Source organism: Pipistrellus hanaki (genome assembly GCF_964339955.1).
Source record: "Pipistrellus hanaki genome assembly, chromosome: 1".
Classification (NCBI taxonomy): Eukaryota; Metazoa; Chordata; class Mammalia; order Chiroptera; family Vespertilionidae; genus Pipistrellus; species Pipistrellus hanaki.
In genome coordinates this window covers 87,361,298-87,380,970 of record NC_140503.1, presented here as the reverse complement: position 1 = coordinate 87,380,970, position 19,673 = coordinate 87,361,298, and the positions used below count along the sequence as shown (strand labels likewise).

The window sequence follows — 19,673 nt, the reverse complement described above, 5'->3', positions numbered from 1 at the left end:
TTTTGAATATTTTTTTGCCAATCCCTTTTGCCTGCAAAGTTTCTTTTGAGAAGTCAGGTGGCAGTTTTATGGGGGCTCCTTTGTAAGTAACCAACTGCTTTTTTCTTGCTGCTTTTAAGATTCTCTTTAACTTTTGGCATCTTAATTATGATGCATCTTGGTGTGGGCATCTTTGGGTTCATCTTGTCTGGAACTCTTTGTTCTTCTTGGACTTGTACACCTATTCCTTCACCTGTTTTTTTTTTTTTTTTTTTTTTTTTTCAAATAGGTTTTCTATTTCTTCCTGTCTTCTCCTTCTGGCACTCCATGATGTGAATGTTGGTACTTGAAGTTGTCCAGAGGGTCCTTACACTATCTTCATTTTCTTGGATACTTTTTTCTTTTTGCTATTTTGATTGGGTGTTTTTTGCTCCCTTATATTCCAAATCACTGTTTTGATTCTTGGCTTTACCTACTCCCCTGTTGATTCCCTGTAAATTATTTTTTTATTTCAGTTGGTGTATTCTTCATTTCTGACTGGTTCTTTTTTATGCTGTTGAGGTCCTCACTAAGTTTCTTGAGCATCCTTAGAACCAGTGTTTTGAACTCTGCATCTAGCAGATTGCTTGTCCCCATTTTGTTTAGTTTTTTCTCTCTGGAGTTTTGTCCTTTTATTTCATTTGGAAAATGTTTCTCTGTCTCCTCATTTTTCAGCCTCCCTGTGTTTGTTTCTATGTATTAGGCAGAACTGCTACATCTCCTGAGCTTGGTAGAGTGGTCTAATGTAGTACGTATCTTGTAGGGTCCAGTGACACAGGCCCTTGATCACCCAGGCTGGGCATTCCAGTTGTGTCCCTCCCCTTCTCCCCAATGTACACCCTTCTGTTGTAGTTGAGCCTTGATGGCTGTTGGCATATCAGTGGGAAGGATTTACCCCCTGGCTGAGCAATTGCAAGGACTGGCTGCAACCACAAACAACTATGGAGAATTAGCTATGCAGTAGCACTTCACATAGTCGGTTTTATTTCATTAGGGCAGTAGTTCCCACTGAGTCTGCCCCCTGAGTGTGTCATTGTGGAGATGGTTGGATAGTGTTTTGATGTCGGTCTCAAGATATCCACCAGGTATGCTGGGGCCTCTCAGGAGGTGTGGGCGAAGGTCAGCCAAGGCCCCTTTGTTCTGCACACGGCCACATGGCTTGAGCTACAGAGTGATCTGCAGCTGCTTGCTACCTGTGCTGGGCTTGGAGATGCCCAGGGGAGGCTCATCTGTGAACTAAGGCCAGCTGCCACTAGGGCCAGACCTGGGGCCACTTAGGAAGAGGTATGGTGCACATTGAGGCCAGATGCTACTTGTTTGAGAGATTTTAGGAAAGTCTGAAACATGAGTCAAGACAAATGGTTCATATGGAAAAGACATGGAAACCGGTGGAGTAGGCTTGCAAGTTTGGTGGGGTGGGATATCAGGTATTTACTAGGGTGGGACAAACAGTGATAGCCAGGTTGATGTAGACACATAGATGGCTCCCGCTTGCCGTCTCTGGGGTGGAGGTCTCATCCAAGGAACAATAGCCTCTGCCAGCACTTTTGTCTGGGAGAAAGTTACACTCCACTCTTAGCTCAGGCCCTCATGCCCAACGCTTCAGTTTCTCCCCGTATGTCCCTGGTGCCTTTTAGGCTGCTGTTCCAGCACTGGAGCTCAGAGGGAGTGAGTCAGAATAAGTCTGTGTGCAGGTCCCTTAAAGGAACTTCCTGGGATTTCAGTTGCCCTCCCTCTCACTCAGCCTCAATTCCCACTGGTTTTTACAGCCAGAATTTATGGGAACTTCTCTTCCCAGGACTGGAACCCTGGACTTCAGGGCCTGGTGTGGGGCTAGGACCCCTTGCTCTTCAGGGTGGACCTCTGCAGCCAAGATATCTCTCCTGATTTTTATTCAGTACATGTGTGTGTGGACCATTTCGTTCCATATGTCTGTATCTCTTAGCAGACAACATGTTTCTTTAAATTTCTAGTTGTAGGACTTATATCCAGCTAGATTTCAGGTGGTTCTGAGTCATAGTTTTTCTGTTGTTTAGTTGTAATTTTTATATGGTTGTAGAAGGATGTGAGTAACACATTAACTATGTCACCATCTTGATTGAAAGTCTCTGGATTATTATTATTATTATTATTATTATTACTATTTTATTGATTGATTTTAGTGAGAGAAAAGAAGGGGGGAGAGACAAACATTGGTTTATTGAGCCTGCAACCTTGGCATAGATGACAGTGCTTTAACCAACTGAACTAGCCATCCAGGTCTCCATTACTGTTTTTAATTTAAAATTTTTTTTATTATAGTTGACGTACAATATTATATTAGTTTTAGGTGTACAACAAAGTGTTTAAACATAGTACCCACCTGACTTGGTTATTACAATATTATAGACTATATTCCTTATGGTGTACTTTACATCCTTGTGATTGTTTTTATAACTAGCAGTTTGCATATCTTAATCATTTGCCCTTTTCATGCATACCCCCAACACCATCATTTGGGAGTCTTCAGTTTGTTCTCTGTATCTGTGAGTTAGTTTTTGTTTTGTTTGTTCCTTTATTTTGTTATTTAGATTCTATATATAAGTGAAATCATATGGTATTTGTCTTTCTTTGTCTGACTTGTTTCACTTAACATAATACCCTTTGGGTCCATCCATGTTGTTGCAAATGGTAAGATTTCACTGTTTTTTTATGGCCAAGTAATATTCCATTGTTTGTATACATATGCCACATCTTCTTTATCCACTTGTTTATTGATGGACATTTAAGTTGTTTCCATATCTTAATTGTTATAAATAATGCTGCAGAAAACACAGGGGTGCACATATCTTTTTAAATTCATGTTTTGGATTTCTTCAGATAAATACCCAGAAGTGGAATTGCTGGGTCATAAGGTAATTCTATTTTTCATTTTTTAAGGAACTACCATACTGTTTTCCACACTGCCTGCACCAATTTATTGGGTCGGCAGCTAAGTAATTGCGGATTTTTTAAAGAAAATCAAAGACAATTTTTTCATGGAACTAAATAACTTTATTCTGTAATGTATTGCCCATTTTGATCAATGACCTTTTGCCATCTTTCAGGCAGCATCATAATCCCACGTTCAAAAAACTTCTGGTTTTTATTAGCAAAAAACTGAATCAGGTACGATTTGACATCATCATCATTATTGAAATTTTTACCATTCAAGGAGTTTTGTAAAGATCGAAACAAAAAGTAATCAGATGGTGCAAGGTCAGGACTATATGGTGGATGTGGCAAAACATCCCAACCAAGCTCCATTAATTTTTGCCGAGTGACCAAAGATGTGTGTGGCCTTGCATTGTCATGATGGAATACAACACCTTTTCGATTTGTCAATTCGGGCCGCTTTTCTTCAACTGCATTGTTTAATTTTGTTAGTTGTTCAATGTAGACATCAGAATTGATCGTTCGGTTGGGTGGTAAGAGTTCAAAGTAGACAATTCCTTTGTAATCCCACCAAACTGATAACAAAACCTTCTTTTGATGAATATCAGCTTTTGATGTTGTTTGAGTTGGTTCACCTGGCCTGCTCCCCGATCTTTTCCGCTTGATATTGTTGTAAACAACCCATTTTTCATTGCCAGTTATCAGTCGTTTTAAAAGTGGATCATTTTCATTACGTTTCTTTAGCAAATCGCAGCTGCTAATGCGTTGCGTTAACTGTGATTCTTTCAGTTCGTGAGGAACCCATGTATCGAGTTTTTGAACATAGCCAAGTTGTTTTAAGTGATTTTCAATGCATGTATGTGATATATGAAGCTTCTCTGCAATCTCACGTGTTGTACTGTGACAGTCCGAATTGATTATTGCTTTGATTAGGGCGTCATCAACTTCAACTGGATGACCAGAGCGTCTTTCATCTTTGAGTGAAAAATCACCAGAACGAAATTTGGCAAACCAATTTTGACACTGCCGTTCTTTTAAGGCTTCGTCACCATAAACAGCACATAACTTTTTATGAGCTTGTGATGCGTTTTTCCTTTGCGGAAATAAAAAAGCAAAATATGACGAAAATGTTCCTTTTGATTTTCCATTTTTCAACGAACGCCAAACGAAAACTACAAAACAGATCAAAAAACTTTTTTTACTGATTAACAGCTGAATAGCCAACTATCAATAACAAAATGTGTTTTACATTTGTACTACGTCTGCAAACCTAAAAATTCAACTGAAGCCATATATGTGTGAAACCCGCAATTACTTAGCTGCCGACCCAATATAATCCCACCAAACGTGCAAAGGATTTTCTTTTCTCTATATCCTCACCAACACTTGTTTGTTGATTTATTGATGATAGCCATTATGACAGATGTGGTACCTTTTTGAGGTTTTAATTTGCATTTTAGGCATTATTAACTTAACAAATAACTAAATGGCCACCTTATATCCTACTTTCCACTGTTGTCAGGAGTCTGGGTGTGCTTAAAATAGTTCAGTTTGCACACTTTTATTTTCTTCTCAACAATTCTTTTCAAGATAACATTTAGAAATAATCAGATATTCTCCCCCACCCCCTCTCCCTACAAACAGTTTTTCCAGTCCTTGACTAGTGAAATTTTTCTAGAGTGATTTTATAGGTCTAAGCAGAACTGTAGAGTTCTCTCCCAGCCTGTACTAGGATGAGCAGACAAAAAGCAATCCAGGGCACATCTGACCTGTTTGCATACTTAAATGTGGCCAGGAATTTGTCATTTGATATTTAGGTAATTATTTTTAGCATTATTCGAGAACCTCTGATGTGTTAGATGCTATGCTTCTAATAAGAAGCTTCCAACGAGATGATCTGCTGTGACCTCGAGGAGCTTAATCTCAAGACTTGAAACCCAGGGCATTGGCATGGTGGCAAGCTGGATTAAGTCACTTAGGGAGTAAACTTAGCCCTTTGTCCTGAATGTGCAGCACAGAAGAGCTTTATTCTCATTTAATTCAGTATCTCAATCCATATACCCCTGTGAGGTACGTATTATTTGTTCCCAGTTTACAGATATTAAAATTGAAGCAACTATGTGTTAATGCAACTATAATAATCGCATTTGAAAATTTGGAATTTACCAGTCTCTCAATATTTCCCTGGCAAATATCCAGTTCTGCAAATGTCTTAATTGAAGTTGAAGACGTGCAAAGTAATTACTGCTGTGATCTTACACAATGAAAATTATTGAATGTTTTTTTTTTTTTAAATATATTTTATTGATTTTTTACAGAGAGGAGGAGAGAGGGATAGAGAGCTAGAAATGTCGATGAGAGAGAAACATCAACCAGCTGCCTCCTGCACACTCCCCACCGGGGATGTGCCCGCAACCAATGTACATGCCCTTGACCGGAATCGAACCTGGGACCTTTCAGTCCGCAGGCCGACGCTCTACCACTGAGCCAAACCGGCTTCGGCTGAAAATTATTGAATGTTTTTAAAGTGAGAAACATACCAGTATAAACACCCTGAAAGTTTCTGAGATTTAAACCATGATGTAAAACTAATTTGCATTTAGTTAGTTTCACCGTTTGTTAGGCACTTTCTTAAATATGTATTTTTGTGACTTTTCATAAGGAAAATTAACTCTTATTTTATGTGGTCTCATATGAAATATATCTAAAGTGTGTGGGCTTGGCAATATTTTGATGTGTCTGCTTTCTTACTGTGGCTAGCGAGTTGAGTCAGTGCTGATAGATTCTAATTTCGTGTATGTAAAGCAATGGTTGGAACATGTATTGTAAGATGCTCTGTAAGTGATGCTGATGCACCGCTAGAATTTAGAGTAATTGCCCTTAGATACTTGAAAAATTATTCTAGGTCCCTTATATTTACTGTCCTGGTACTGTGTCTGGTCTTGAGTCTTTAATGCTGTTGAGATTGGCTTTGCAACTTGGTCACTTTTTTTATAGCTCTTCTATGTATGATTGAAAAAGAAAGCACAGTTTCTAATGTGTCAGGTTTCTGCAGCTGTTTGTTCGATTAAGCTTAGTAATGTTGTTAAAATCTTTTGTATCTCATGAATGAAATGATGCCTGACAATACCTTCAAAATAATACAGATTTTGGGATCTAGATGAAAGATCAGCCATGGGGATCAACAAGATTACTGGAAACTGAGTGTTAGATAGATTGGGTTCTATCTAACACTAAACGATTTTTTCTACTTTTGTGAATGTTTAACCTTTACATACAAAAATATTTTTTAAAACTATAAAAAAAATCTTAATTTTCTCTCTCTACTATCAGTTACTGAACAGGTTTATGTTAACATCTCCTCTTTCTAATTCTTTTAGCTTTTGTGTTATAGACTTTAAGGTTATATTTTTCAACAAATACTAGTTCACAGTGGCTTTGTTTTCCCAGTGAATTCTCATGGTCAGGCAGTGATTCTATCCCTAAGAATGCTTTTGTGCTTTTGGCATTAAAGTATGTTTCGCTCTGATATTGACTGTGTTATTACAGTTTTCTTTTGGTCTTAGAATTTATCTTTTTCAGTCCTTTTTTTTAATAGCTGTTAGGTTTTAGGTGTGTGCACAGGTCTTATAAGTAATATATTACCAGTTTTGTGTTTTTAATCACTGATATTTTCTGGTTTTAACTGTCAAGTATTGTTTGCATTTATTACATTGGATATTTGAATGTTTTTCACCATCTTATCTTGAATTTCAGTTTGCTTTGCTTTCCTATACTTTTTTTCTTTTAATTTATATTACTGGTTTTTCTTTATTCTTCCTCCTCACCCCTCCACATTCCCTCCCTCCCTCCCCACAGCCAATAATTTTGAAGTTTAGTTTTTTATTTCTGTTAGTTTTGGTAGAAATTAACAACTAAATCTTAACATAGATATTTAATAAGCTCTGAAGTTAATTTTATATCCTGTTGTTTTTGTGATACAGTGACTTTTGTACACTAATTCCCAGTATCTGCTTTTGTCTTACATGTGATGTCTGATTTTTATTTTTTAATTCTGTTTTTCAAATATATTTTTATTGATTTCAGAGAGGAAGGGCGAGATTAATGATGAGAGAGAATCATTATTGATCAGCTGCCTCCTGCACTCCCCACCCTGGGGACTGAGCCCACAACTCGGGCATGTGCCCTGGCCAGGAATTGAAGTGACCTCCTCGTTCATAGGTTGACAACCACTGAGCCATGCCGGCTTCACGTGATGTCTGATACTTATCGATAGTTTACTTGGTGTTTATACCCCTAACTTAGTTATGCTTGTTGCTGTTCAGTGTCTTTGTACCACTGCTTCTTGCCTCTCACTGCTTTCCGGATTCAGTTCTTCCTAGTAGTATATTCTTCAGTAATAAAACTCCTTAGCCTTTGGCTTGGCTGGAAAAGATTTTGTTTACCTTCATGCATGATGACAGGCTTAGCTGGGCATAGAATTTTTCAGTTGACCATTTCGGTGGCCTCAGCACTTTGAAGACACTGTTCCATTGTTCTTTGGCTTCTTTTCTTTTTGGGGGTCATGCTTTCTAGATCTAAGAATTCACTTCCTTTGTTAATTGTGGAGAATGTTGAGCTGTCTTATTAAGTATTGCCTCTTCTATCTTTTGGCCTTTGAAACTTTATTTATAGTTAGGTATGTTAGAGCTTCTCACTTTATCTTCTTGTCTCTTGACTTCTCATTTTCTACCTCTTTATCTCTCTGTACTGTGTTTTATGTTTTCTCAGATGTACCAGTTCACTTTCAGCTTTGTTTGATCTGATATATTTAACCTACTCACTAGGTTTTAAATTATATCAGCTATATTTTTTCATTTCTATAAGTTCTATTTGGTTACTTTTAAAATCTGTTTATCTTTTCACTAGAGGCCTGGTGCATGGAATTCTTACAGTGGTGGGGGTAGGGGGGGGCCTCAGCCCAGTCTGTACCCTCTTACAGTTTGGGAGTCCTTGGGAGATGTCCGACTGATGTCTGAGGCCCCTTCCCTATGGGGAGGAGTCCTAGGCTGGCAGTCAGACATCCTTAGCGCTGCTGTGGATGTGGAAGAGGCTCCCACCACCGCCTCTTGCTCACCAGCTGTGAGTCTGGCTTCTGGCTGAGCGGCTCTTCCACTGTGGGAGCACACTGACCACAGGAGGCAGCTCCTGCATTGAGTGTTTGTCCCATGGTTGTCAGTGTGTGTCATGGCGACCGGTGGTTCCACTGGTCAATTGACTTGCATATTAGCCTTTTATTGTATAGGATAGTATCTTGTGTTTTAGGGTTTTGATTTCCATTATATTGATATTTTAAATCATTTAAAACTGCTGATCTTTTTTCTTTAGATCTTTTTGAGATATAATTTATATAGAGTTGGCATTGACCCTTTTTAGTGTATAGTTCTATGAGTTTGAAGAACACAGCTGGTTGTGTAATTACTATTATAATGATGATGTAGAACTGCTTCACTCCCCAAATTTCCTGATGAACCTCCCTGTACTCTAACCCTTGGAAAGCACTGCTCTGTAAACCTACTGAGTTATTTTTAAGTTTTTAATTTATAATACATTTACACTGCTTAAAAAAATCAGTGTGAAAATATACCCTTGACCCTCTGCTCTCCTGCAAGTTCACTTTTATTCGTTTTTTTATATCCTTCCAGTATTTCTTGATGCCCCCAAAAAGGTAATGTACTTATTTTTTCATTTTTCTTATATAGAGTTAGCATATTATATACAGTCTGCACCTTGCTTTTAAAACATTTTTAAAAAACAATGTATCTTTGAGAGCTTTCCAATTTACTGCTGTGGCACAGTGTTTTGTGCTGTGGATACACCGTCCAGTTTGTTTAGCTACTTCACTATAGACGAACACATAAGTTCTTTCTAGACTTTTGCAAATTGTGCTGTGATGAACATCCGATATATATTTTACTTCATACATCTGCAAGTATATCTACAGGGTAAATTCCTAGAAATGGGATTGCTAGCTCAAAAGGCTAAATGTATTTTAATTTTGATTATCCTTTGTAGAAGCTACACCAAGTAATTCCACCAGAAATGTACCTGGATATTTCCTTAAAGCTTGCCCACAGAGTATGATAGATGAAAAGTGGTGTTTCAGTATAGTTTCATTTTCTTTTTTTCTTATGTATTAGGATGCATTTTATCTTTTGTAGGGATCATTTCTATGTGTTTTCCATTTTTTATTGTCTTATTTATTATCCTTTAAAATATAGGAATAGGATTATCCCATTTTATTAGTCTTTTACCATGAAGATAAAATGTTATTTATTTTATGACTTCTGAATTTGAGTCATAATTTTTAAAAATACCTCCATTTATTTTTTAGCTTTTATGACTTATTGCTTGTATATTTAAATCTTTGATCTACTTTGCATTTTCCTTGGTGTGTGATATGGATCTAACTTTGTCTTTTTCTGGATTTTTACCCTGTTGTCCTAACACTAATATCTTTATTTTATACTAGAGGCCCAGTGCATGAAAATTCATGCTCTGGGAGGTGGGCATGGGGAGTGGACTAAGCCACAGTCTGCTCAATGTACGGGCAGCAATCAGACCAATCATGGGAAGGCACCGCCCCCATCACCTTGCCTACTGCTACTACCTCTAGCCTCCCTCTGTGGGAGGTAGCCAGGCTGATCAGGGGAAGAAGACAGCCCCATAACCCTGTAGCTGCTGCCACTGCTGGCTGCTGTGGCTGCCGACCCTCCTCAGCCCTCGCAGCCACAGTGGCTTTGTCCAGGAGACGTCTGGTCTATCTGGTCTAATTAGCATATTTCCCTTTTATTAGTAGATTCTCCTTTAGGTTGATGATGATTTTCCTCAGTTCTTGGGCCTTTAACCTTTGATTGCTCTATTTGCATATTCTCATTCATGTTGATTACTTTTGGTTTTGTAAACTAGTCTATTTTACCATGGGTTCATCTTCAGTGAGCTTGTTTTTAGGTTTGTTTGTTTTGTTTTTAATCTGTGAGAATCTCAAAGATTCTCAGTTTCAAGTACTTCGCTTCTTCCACATTCCCAGACCCCGGTCAGAGAAAGGCAGTCAGGCTTCTTTGTTCTTTTCCAATCATTAGTTTTATCTTAAACTCCCTTTACTGACGTGGCAGCCCTCCAGAGTTACTTCTTGGTTCTGATTCCCTTCTTGTGGCTAGTCTCCTGTTCCTGTGCGCCTGTTATACCCCGCCCTGAGCTTCGTGGTAGGAGGCTCGCCCACCGCACATGTTTGTATGATTGCTTCTGTTTTTTAGGTTCCTCCTCATTTCTGGTGCCTGGGACCCCCTTTCTTTCTTGTAATCTTATTTTATTAAAGGGATTATTTTAACCATAATTTCATCTGATTTAGAACTAGAGATTTTTGAAGTTCCATAATTTTCTGGGACCCCCTTATATTTTACACTCTAGGAAATAACCTGTGTCCAGAGTGGACTGTCTTTTCATGGCCTTCACACCTGTTAGTTTTTGTTGTTGTTCCCCCTGAAATGGTCTGCTTTCCTCCCACCATCTACCCTCCTCCCAGATCATCATCTATCATCTTCAAATTCCAAGTTACTAAGGGGAGCTTTTCCAGCTTCACAATGCAGATTAGGTAGGTTCTCCTTACATTCTACTAGTCTCACAATACCCTGTTCTCATCTCTATTGGATTATTTCCCCCTGTGTACTGTGATTGAAGGATGGTTTTTATTTCTCATGCGTGCGTGCACGCGCGTGCACGGGTGTGTGTGTGTGTGTGTGTGTGTGTGTGTGTGTGTGTGTGTGTGTGTTTATCCCCTGGTTCAGGACTGAGCTCTCTGGAGGAGTAGATTCTGTGTTATTAGTCTTTACGCCCCAGTGCCTGGCACAGTGTCTTTCTAGCACACAGAGATTTATTTGGGCTGTGGGGCTGGTCTGGTAGATTTCAGGAAGGGCCGATCTTATCTCAATGACTGCCTAAAAATAGAATTTCTCAGGATGTCTCCTGTCTGAGCTATCACCTGAAACCATGTTCTAGCTATAAGATCCTCATCTTGATAGATTTATACCTGATTACAGGTGCTTTTATTTTTAATTGAGTTAGAGAATGTCTTCTGAATTATAGAACAAACTGCCCATTACTAGCTCTAAAAGTAGTGATCTGTTTAAGTTTTAATTATTTTACAGTATGCCATATTTTTATAGAACATAATATTCCTATATTAATCGGCCTAATAGTGTTTTCTTTTTATAATGAGATGGTTTTACTGGTTATAAAACTCAAGTAGAAAGTGTTTGAAAGTTAGAAAATACCCATTTTGTTAAAATAACACATAGCATGCGAAAGACATCTTAGTAAATGCTCCGAAAGCAAAGCTGACTTTATACCAAGAAGTTGATGGCTGACGTTATTTCACAGTCACGGACTGTGCGAGAGGGTGCCGAACTGCTGTGGGGAAGCAATTCAAGCAGCCTAAAGGAGTTGTAGGCTTTCTCCTGGGATTATATAAACTAAGAAACCCAATGGTGTGTGGTGCAACTTCTGGCAATGGTTCTTTGCCACTTACCAGATGTTTCAGCTGTTGGAAGCAACTGCTAATTAGATATTTCTTAAATTTTTTTCTTTAACTGAGATGAGAAACAGTGCTAGATATTGGTAATGGTGGCTCTACAACCTCGTTTGTTAGGCATATGAAATTTTACACACTCATGCAGACATTGAAAACATGATAACTACACATTTACATGAAAACCTAATTATCAACAAAAAAAAAAATCAAACAAACAACGATGCAATGATATGAACGTTTTGAGAAAAATCAAGAGGAGCAAAGATAAAATTTTGAAGGAAACGGGTATTACTAAATGTCACTGTGTCTCTGTGGTTATCTGTTGGCTTCAGTCTCTTGGCAGGACTTCAGGTCCCAGTGCTATCATGTCAGCGCCCTGTCCTTTATGCCGAGGTGCTCCTGACTCTAATTGAACTCAGTCTGACCAGCTCAGGGGGATCCTTTCTCTGAGCCTGGAGCTGTCATATTGCCCACCTCTACTCTCAGAGTACGAAAAGTTAGACATTTCTCTTAAAAGTTGATGTATTTTTTAGATCTCCCCTTCATGTGCTCTAACATATAGACAAACCAATATTACATTAAAGTTAAAGAAAGTTGAGCATTTCCATTCTTCTTTCTATATGCTTAAAAAAAAATGCATCCTTGGCAGCAGCGGCCTTCGGGGGTAAGGAATGGTGTCTCTGGAACTTCTGGCTCTTTCCTTCCTCTGCAGAGTGAAGGTAATCTTGAAAGATGATCAGAGATACCCCCTGAAAGCATTCGGTCATGCTTGGTTTAACTTCCTGTGAAATTTTCCTTTTTCCTGTTTGGATTTTTGACCTAAAATTCTCATGTGATCCAAGCAGGACTTGAAATATATGTCTTTGTCAGGCTTTTATTTTCTAGGTCTCTCTTTTACAGGAGACCTTCCCTTTAGATAAAGCTGTAGCCCTTTTTCAATGAAACCTGGAGGACTTTCTCTGATGGTACCTGGAGGACAGCTTATAGAGCATAAATGTTTGATTTTAGTCTATGCCTCTTAATTGTTCTCTCTGTCCTACAGGGGAAGGTGTGGCTAATCGATTTTAATCCATTTGGTGAGGTAACAGATTCACTGCTGTTTACTTGGGAAGAACTGATATCTGAACGGAACTTAAAAGGCGATTTTAGTGAAGGAGATGCTCTGGAACAGGTAAGACAGTAAAAGTAAAAATGTAAAGGAAATATTTTAATCTTAACAATTGCTAGTTCTCTAGGCACTTGGATAGGCAGTGACTTGTACCCTTGGAAGTACAGAATATGACAAATTTACTAATAGATTCTTGCCTATAGAGGTGAGCGAGAAAGGGTGTGCATGTGCTTCATTCATTTAAAGAAATAACGATCATCTGATATATATTTTTCCTGATAATTTTTCTTCTTGGCACCTGCATCCTTGATCCCAAGTTCAAGTGGGTGCTTATTACACTGTCTTATTTCCCTCATCAGCTCCTCTTCCATCAGCCACAGTGGCAATTTCACACCTTTCCATGCTCCTCTGAACCTCTGGCTTCCTTCTCTTCTCGGCAGAGATTTCACATCCTTCTCCAAAAGAAAAGATAATTCATTGGTGGGATCACTCAGTTTCATTGTCAGTAAGCCTCCAACCTTGTCTGCAGCCGTCCTAAGTCTCACCTCCACCAGCCTCCCATCTCTCCACATGCTTTGTGCTGTCATGTATCTTCTTTCCTGTTTCTCCTGTCTCTTTCTGTCTACCAGCTCCCAGCTCTCAGCAGTTAATCATGTTCAGATCTCTCGTCTTAAAATCTTTAAGCCTTGCTACTGTCTTCTTTCCTTTGCATCACAGCCAAACTTTCTTGAAACAACGACTTTGGAAAGCTTTGTTCTTCCTATAGAAGTACTACCTGCTCATTTTTAAAGAAAATTCTAAAATCACCCATAAAGCTACTGCCTTGAGACCCACTGCTTTTATTTTAATACTAACATGCCTTTTCCACATACAAATAAACGTGCTTAAATAAATGAGATTACACTACATATGAACTTATGTATCTCAAGTTTTTCATTTAGCATTATCTTGTGAGTATTTGGGTATTTTACATCTTTTTAAAAACAGTTGTTTTTGCCCTGGCCGGTGTTCTCAGTGGTTAGAGCATTGGCCCACACACTGAAGGATCTGGGGTTCGATACCTGGTCTAGGGCATGTACCTGGGTTCCAGGTTCGAATCCCTGGTTAGGGCGCGTGTGGGAGTCAAGCAAACGATGTGTCTCGCTCGTCGATGTTTCTCTCTCTCTCTGTCCTCCCCCCTCCCTTCCACTCTCTCTGAAAATCAATGGAAAAAATATCCTCAGTGAGGATTAACAAAAAATTAAAATTAAAACAGGGGTTTGTTGTTTAGCGTGGTCATTTAAAAAAAAGAGAGAGGCAAGACTGGAAATCCTACAATCTCCAAATAGTCATTTTTATCACTTGAGTTAATATATTCTCCAGACATTTTTTTTCTATGGATGCACCATACATTTTTACATAGTGGGATCATACTAGTTTCCCTCATGCTGCTATGTAACTTGCTTTTTTGTAACTACACAGTAATTGTATATCCGTCACAGCCACTTCCTTACATGGTCATCTGTCCTTGCTGCCTGCTGCTTCTCACCCGTCTCACCTGTCCCTCCCCAGCCCAGTGAGCCTCAGCCCCTGCCACCCACATCGACTGCTCTTGGCAAGGGCTCCCCTGCTTTGTTGCTAATTCCAGTGAACGTCCCACTGCTCTTCTCTCACCCAACCGCTCGCCACCGTTTGGACGTGTTTCCCTCTTGTTCTTATAGCATCTCTTCCCCCAGCTTCCCTGGCACGTCTTCCTTCTGGGTTTCTTCTGGCTGCTGCTTTGCCTTCAGTGTGACCATCTTTCCCTTTGTCCATCTCTGAAATGATTTTTTTTCATCATTACTCTGTCCTGGGCCTTCTTTGGGCCCGTTTCTCTAGATCTGGCTCAACTAGATTTTCCCCCTATCAAGGCGCTTGCCCACTACGTGATGCCTGCCTGTTGCCTTGCCTGTGTCCTGCTTTAGACTGCAAGCTCTGACCCCAGAGATAGAGTCTCTTGCTCTCCACGTAGCTGAGGGCTTAGCACAATGCCAGGCACAACTAATGAGTGTTGAGTTAGTGAGAGAAGGAATTTTGTCCCTGATGGCATCGTACAGTTGTGGGCTGTTAAAGTGGAATGTCTAGGAGAAGAATGTAAATTATTCAGCACAGGGTTATTTATAAATATGAAGGACACCGTTAATGAATAGAAACAGTTTGTACAAGGTTGAATCTATGATCCAAATAATATGATCAGATCTTTCTTTTTTCTTTCTCTATCTCTCCTTTCTCCCTTCCTTCTTTCTTTTTTTGCTTAATTTAAACAGCATTATATTGGCAGTTGGGGAAACAGGAACTGGGTCCTGCCTTTGCTCAGCGTCACTCTCTGCTTATTTTCACTCCACAGAAACCTACCTGTCCTCTGTTTCTTGAAGCTCCAAACCCTGCCTCTCTGCACTGGTTGTTCCACTGCCTTCAGGGCTGTGCTCTGCTCCCAGACCTCCGGGCTGATTCTGTCATACTTTCCATCTCTCAGTCCAGACATCCCCTCTTTAGCAAGGTCTTCCCTGGCAGACCACCTGGCTCTCTGTGATAGCAGTCTGTGGCTTTGTTTTTGTAACATTTTGTACTATCTGAAATAATCCTGTTAGTTTATTTGTTTGCTTGCTGATTGGCTGTCTGTCTTGTTTATCGGTTTATCTTCCATACCTAGAAAAAGGTCCAGTACAAAGTAGGTATTTCATAAATATCTGTCAGATGATTGGTCTGTCTGTCAAAACTATGGCCTGCTTTCTAGGTCTTGCTCCATTCAAGCTTCTGGCCTGTCTCCATCTTCCAGACTCATCCATCCCTCAGCGAGGTATCTGTCACCATGGAGTCCAAACCCAAGGCCTTCTGGGCCTGAAACTCTATTTGATACAAGGCAGCATGTAAATATCATATGCAGGCTCTAAGCAGGTACAGCTGATCCTTGAACAACATGAGTTTCAACTGCGTGTGTCCACTTACATTGGATATTTTCCCAATTGACCCATGCAGTTCAAACCCACATTGCTCGAGGGTCAGCTCTGCGGTTGGGATCTGCATACGCTGAGGACGACTGTAGTTACATGGAGATTTTCAAGTGCTCAAGTGGTCGGTGCCACCACCCTCCCTGTTGTTAAGGGCAACTGTACATGAAAGAATGTAAAGACTTGTTCAGGATGATACTTGAATTTGCGGTGTTGCTTGCAGTTTTGCGTAGATAATGAGACAGATACATAAATAAGGTAAATGACATAAAAGAAGTATTAAGGTGTTAGGAATTCAAAGCATTTGCTTGCCATTACTATTAAGCCAATACATCTTAACTGCACCTGAAGAAAGTGATAATATTTATAAAGCATTCTGGTTCATATGAGATTGCTCGAGGCAGTAAGTAGCCTGCAGCCTGTGACCCATTGGGAACTACAGAGACACACACCCTGTTTGTATCACACTCGGGCTGCAGGCAGGTAGCTCTTAGGGATTGGCCTCGCCCTCCAGGACACTGTTTGCAGATACCCATGTTTATGTTATATTGAATATCTAAAGATGTTTTTGAGCCGTTGGTGCCTTCTTTTACTTCAGAATCTTATTTCTTTCTTGCCTAGTACAAAAAAGAAGATGAAGTTGAAATTGTTATGATAGAACCTTTTTCAGTTTGGAGAAGAGACTTAAAATTCTCACAGACTCCCCCCCCCCCTTTTCCCCCCTTCTTTTTGTAAAGGATTTTCCAGCTTTCCGTTGTACAAACAGTGAAGCTACAGTCCAGCCAAGTCCCTATCTAAGTTATCGAATGCCCAAGGACTTTGTAGACCTCTCTACTGGAGAAGATGCTCACAAACTCATCGATTTCCTTAAGCTGGTAAAGTCTATGTGTACTTAGCATCTTTATTTTCAAATTGGCTTTTTAATATTTCATCTTAGTTTTATTCTACTTAGACTTTAAAAAGTATATATATTTATTGATTTCATAGAGGAAGAGAGAGGGCGAGAGATATAGAAACATCAATGATGGGGGAGAATCATCAGCTGCCTCCTGCATTCCCCCTACCTGGGGATTGAGCCCACAACCTGAGCATGTGCCCTGACTGGGAATCAAAACATGACCTCCTGTTCATAGGTTGACGCTCAACCACTGAGCCACATCGGACAGGCTCTACCTAAACTTTTATTTTACTTAAGAAACAGAAGTACTGAGTTAGGTCAACTTAAAGTGATAATGTAATATGAACTGAAGGAATAACTTATTTAATAATGAGAATGACAAAAATGTTTTTATGATGTGCATGCTTTTTGCATAATTTCCACAGTACTTCTAATTTTAAAGTATGTCTACTAGAGGTTACAGGGCTAAGAGAAGATCAGAGCTGTGCTGTGGTAACTCAAGGAAGAAAGTGAATATGTATATTTGTGTGTGTTTCTGGATGGGAAGGCTTACACCTGTATAAGAGAGAGTAGAAAATATTCAAGGGCCTGAGGATAACATACTCTGGAACCAAAGTGGTAAACTATTTGAGTAAATAAGTCCAGGCATGTTTTTCCATGATAATTTGGCAAGGCCTCTAGAAAATAAAACTTGCTGACAGAACAAGTAACTCTAGGTGAACAAATATGCCAGTTAGAATGTGTTATTTTAATGTAGTCTTGGTTTCCTTCTTTTCTTTCAGAAAAGAAATCAGCAAGAGGATGAGTGAGTAGAGTGCTGGAGTTCAAGGCCAAGTTAAGGAGGAAACCACCGCTCCTTCAGGAACTGTTCATGATCCACAGCTTCCTAGTAACCCAGTCTGTGGGTGGGGTGGGCAACGTGGAAATCAGTTGCTTTTTATATTCATGCATATTAAACTGGGGGAAAAACAGGGACTTTGCTACTTGTAAAAATAACATAATAAATAGAATTTAAATTTAGGAAAGCATACTGTTCTGATGATGACATAATTTCTGTGAAATACCTTTCTCTTTTGGCTCAGTCTATTTAGATGTATCTGTTTCTTATGCTATTTTTATACCTATCAGGCAGATGGGAAAATTTATATTTGTTATACAGAAGTGGATTCTTTCCTAATCATTCCTTTTCCATTAAAAAAATAGAACCTCATATTACTATAGAAAATATTTTTCCTACTCGGAGGATTTTCATATAATCTTTCTGTCAGTTTAGCTTCAATTTGGGTATAACTAAAAGGATGCAGACACCTCAAACTAAAATAACCTTGAAAACTTCAGTATATTACACCCATCTCAATATATCCTATGTCAGTAAAACTAACACAGATTTAATTAGAAGTTGGCATTTTAAAAAAATACTGGAATTGTTGGGAGGTATATTCACTTTTTAGGCCGCCATTTTAGTGCTTTTTCGGTGGCCTGATTGATGAGGATGATCATGGTGCCATCATATTGCCTGGGCACTGACTACATGCAAGACACTGCTGTGTGCTCTTTGAGTTATTTTACGTCACAGAAGTTTGAAGAGACAGATATCACCATTGCCCTGAGTATCTATTTAACTTGATATCAAATAATATTTCACTAGTTGGAGGGATGTTTCTTAGCACCAGAGACACATATGAGAGCTGTCCAAGGAAGATGTGGAGCCACCTTCTTTGTATAGTTAAGTCAGCTTATGTATAATGCTGTAACAGATCCTTCCTTTTTGCACTATCTCAAAACTGTAACTTTCAGTGTGGTTTCTCAGTTATAATTCCTTGATATTCATCTTCTAAATAGAAAGATCAAGTTGTGATCTTTGTACTCAATGTCTCAAATGCCATTTCTGAGGTCTAATTTTTGCACTAATTTCCTTAGAGAAATTGAGTTCAATTCTCACTTTACATTTAAAATGTGATTTTTGTTCATTGTTTATTAAATTTAGTGTCCCAGTGCATGAATTCATACACATTGAAAGGAAATTAACCAGAAGAATTTTAATATCGTTACCCACTCTTTCTCTATGACAAAAGTACCAACCAAAGTCACGATTGACAATGACAGATCGAAATACACACCAGTGAGAGGTTTATATATATAGCACATGTGCGAGTTAACTTAGCCTTTTATATATATATATATATATATATATATATATATATATATATATATATATATAAACTTGCTTAATTAGACCTGCTTTCTGATGTAGTTAAACTTTGTCCAGCCCAGTGAAGCACCCCAACTTCTCTTTCAGGTAATTGTCAGCAACACAATAGTAAATATCACCACAAAGCAGATTATTATTGTAAATCACGCAGGGAGAACAAAGGGTAAAATATTTAACTGCAGCAGTGTTTGACTATATTCTGTGCAGTGAGAAAGTCTGAAGTCATTTTCAAGGTCCATCATTTCTTTTTTTCAATAGGGTTAAGTTTCTAAGCTTTCTAAATCTCCATTTTCCAGCTAATGAAAAGAAAATAAGATTCCACTGAGTTTCCTATCTATCTACACCAGGACTTCTGTGAGGAACAAATGAGATAAGGCACAGGAAAATGCTTCACAGACATTTGGTTAAAGTGTGAAATGTTTCCACCTGGCTATAAAACAAGTCGTGCTCCTGGGCTGAAAAAACTCCAAAAGGCCAATCGCTAGGGAGAGGAAGCTAGGTGATGTCTTTACCTGGCGCCCACAGCCACTGTTTCTAGGCTGGGCTGGGCTGTGGGCCACATTTTGCACCATGGAGTCTTGACAGTGTTGGCTGTGATTTGGTGTGGTGTTGCTCTAGGGTGGTAGCGGGGTCTGTGTCCCACTTGGGGGAAGCTGAGTGTTGCTTTGTCGGTGCCTGGTCCACAGTGCCATTTCTCTATAAATGGCCAATGTGTGTCACATAGCTCCTGCATTGAGCATCTGCCCGCTAGTGGTCAGTGTGCGTCATAATGAGCAGTCAGACACTTAGCATATTATCCTTTTATATATATATAGACTAGAGGCCCGGTGCATGAAATTTATACAGGGGGAGCGGGGGAGTCCCTCAGCCCAGCCTGCACCCTCTCCAATCTGGGACCCCTCAGGGGTTGTCCCGGCGATCGGTCCTAAACTGGCAGACATCACCCTCACAATCCAGGACTCCTGGCTCCTAACCACCCGCCTGCC

The 19,673-nt window shown here is 39.4% G+C and overlaps 1 protein-coding gene across 1 annotated transcript in view; it reads left to right on the top strand.

Moving 5' to 3' along the window:
- CDC123 (cell division cycle 123) overlaps positions 1 to 17,503 on the top strand; it is a 60,231-nt gene extending 42,728 nt beyond the window's left edge. Inside the window, exons 11-13 of the mRNA XM_084876318.1 lie at positions 12,543 to 12,671; positions 16,315 to 16,452; positions 17,258 to 17,503. Coding sequence (XP_084732444.1) covers positions 12,543 to 12,671; positions 16,315 to 16,452; positions 17,258 to 17,284 — 294 coding nt within the window. The 3' untranslated portion in view covers positions 17,285 to 17,503. The remainder of the gene's footprint in view (positions 1 to 12,542; positions 12,672 to 16,314; positions 16,453 to 17,257) is intronic.
- The last annotated feature ends 2,170 nt before the right edge of the window (positions 17,504 to 19,673 follow it).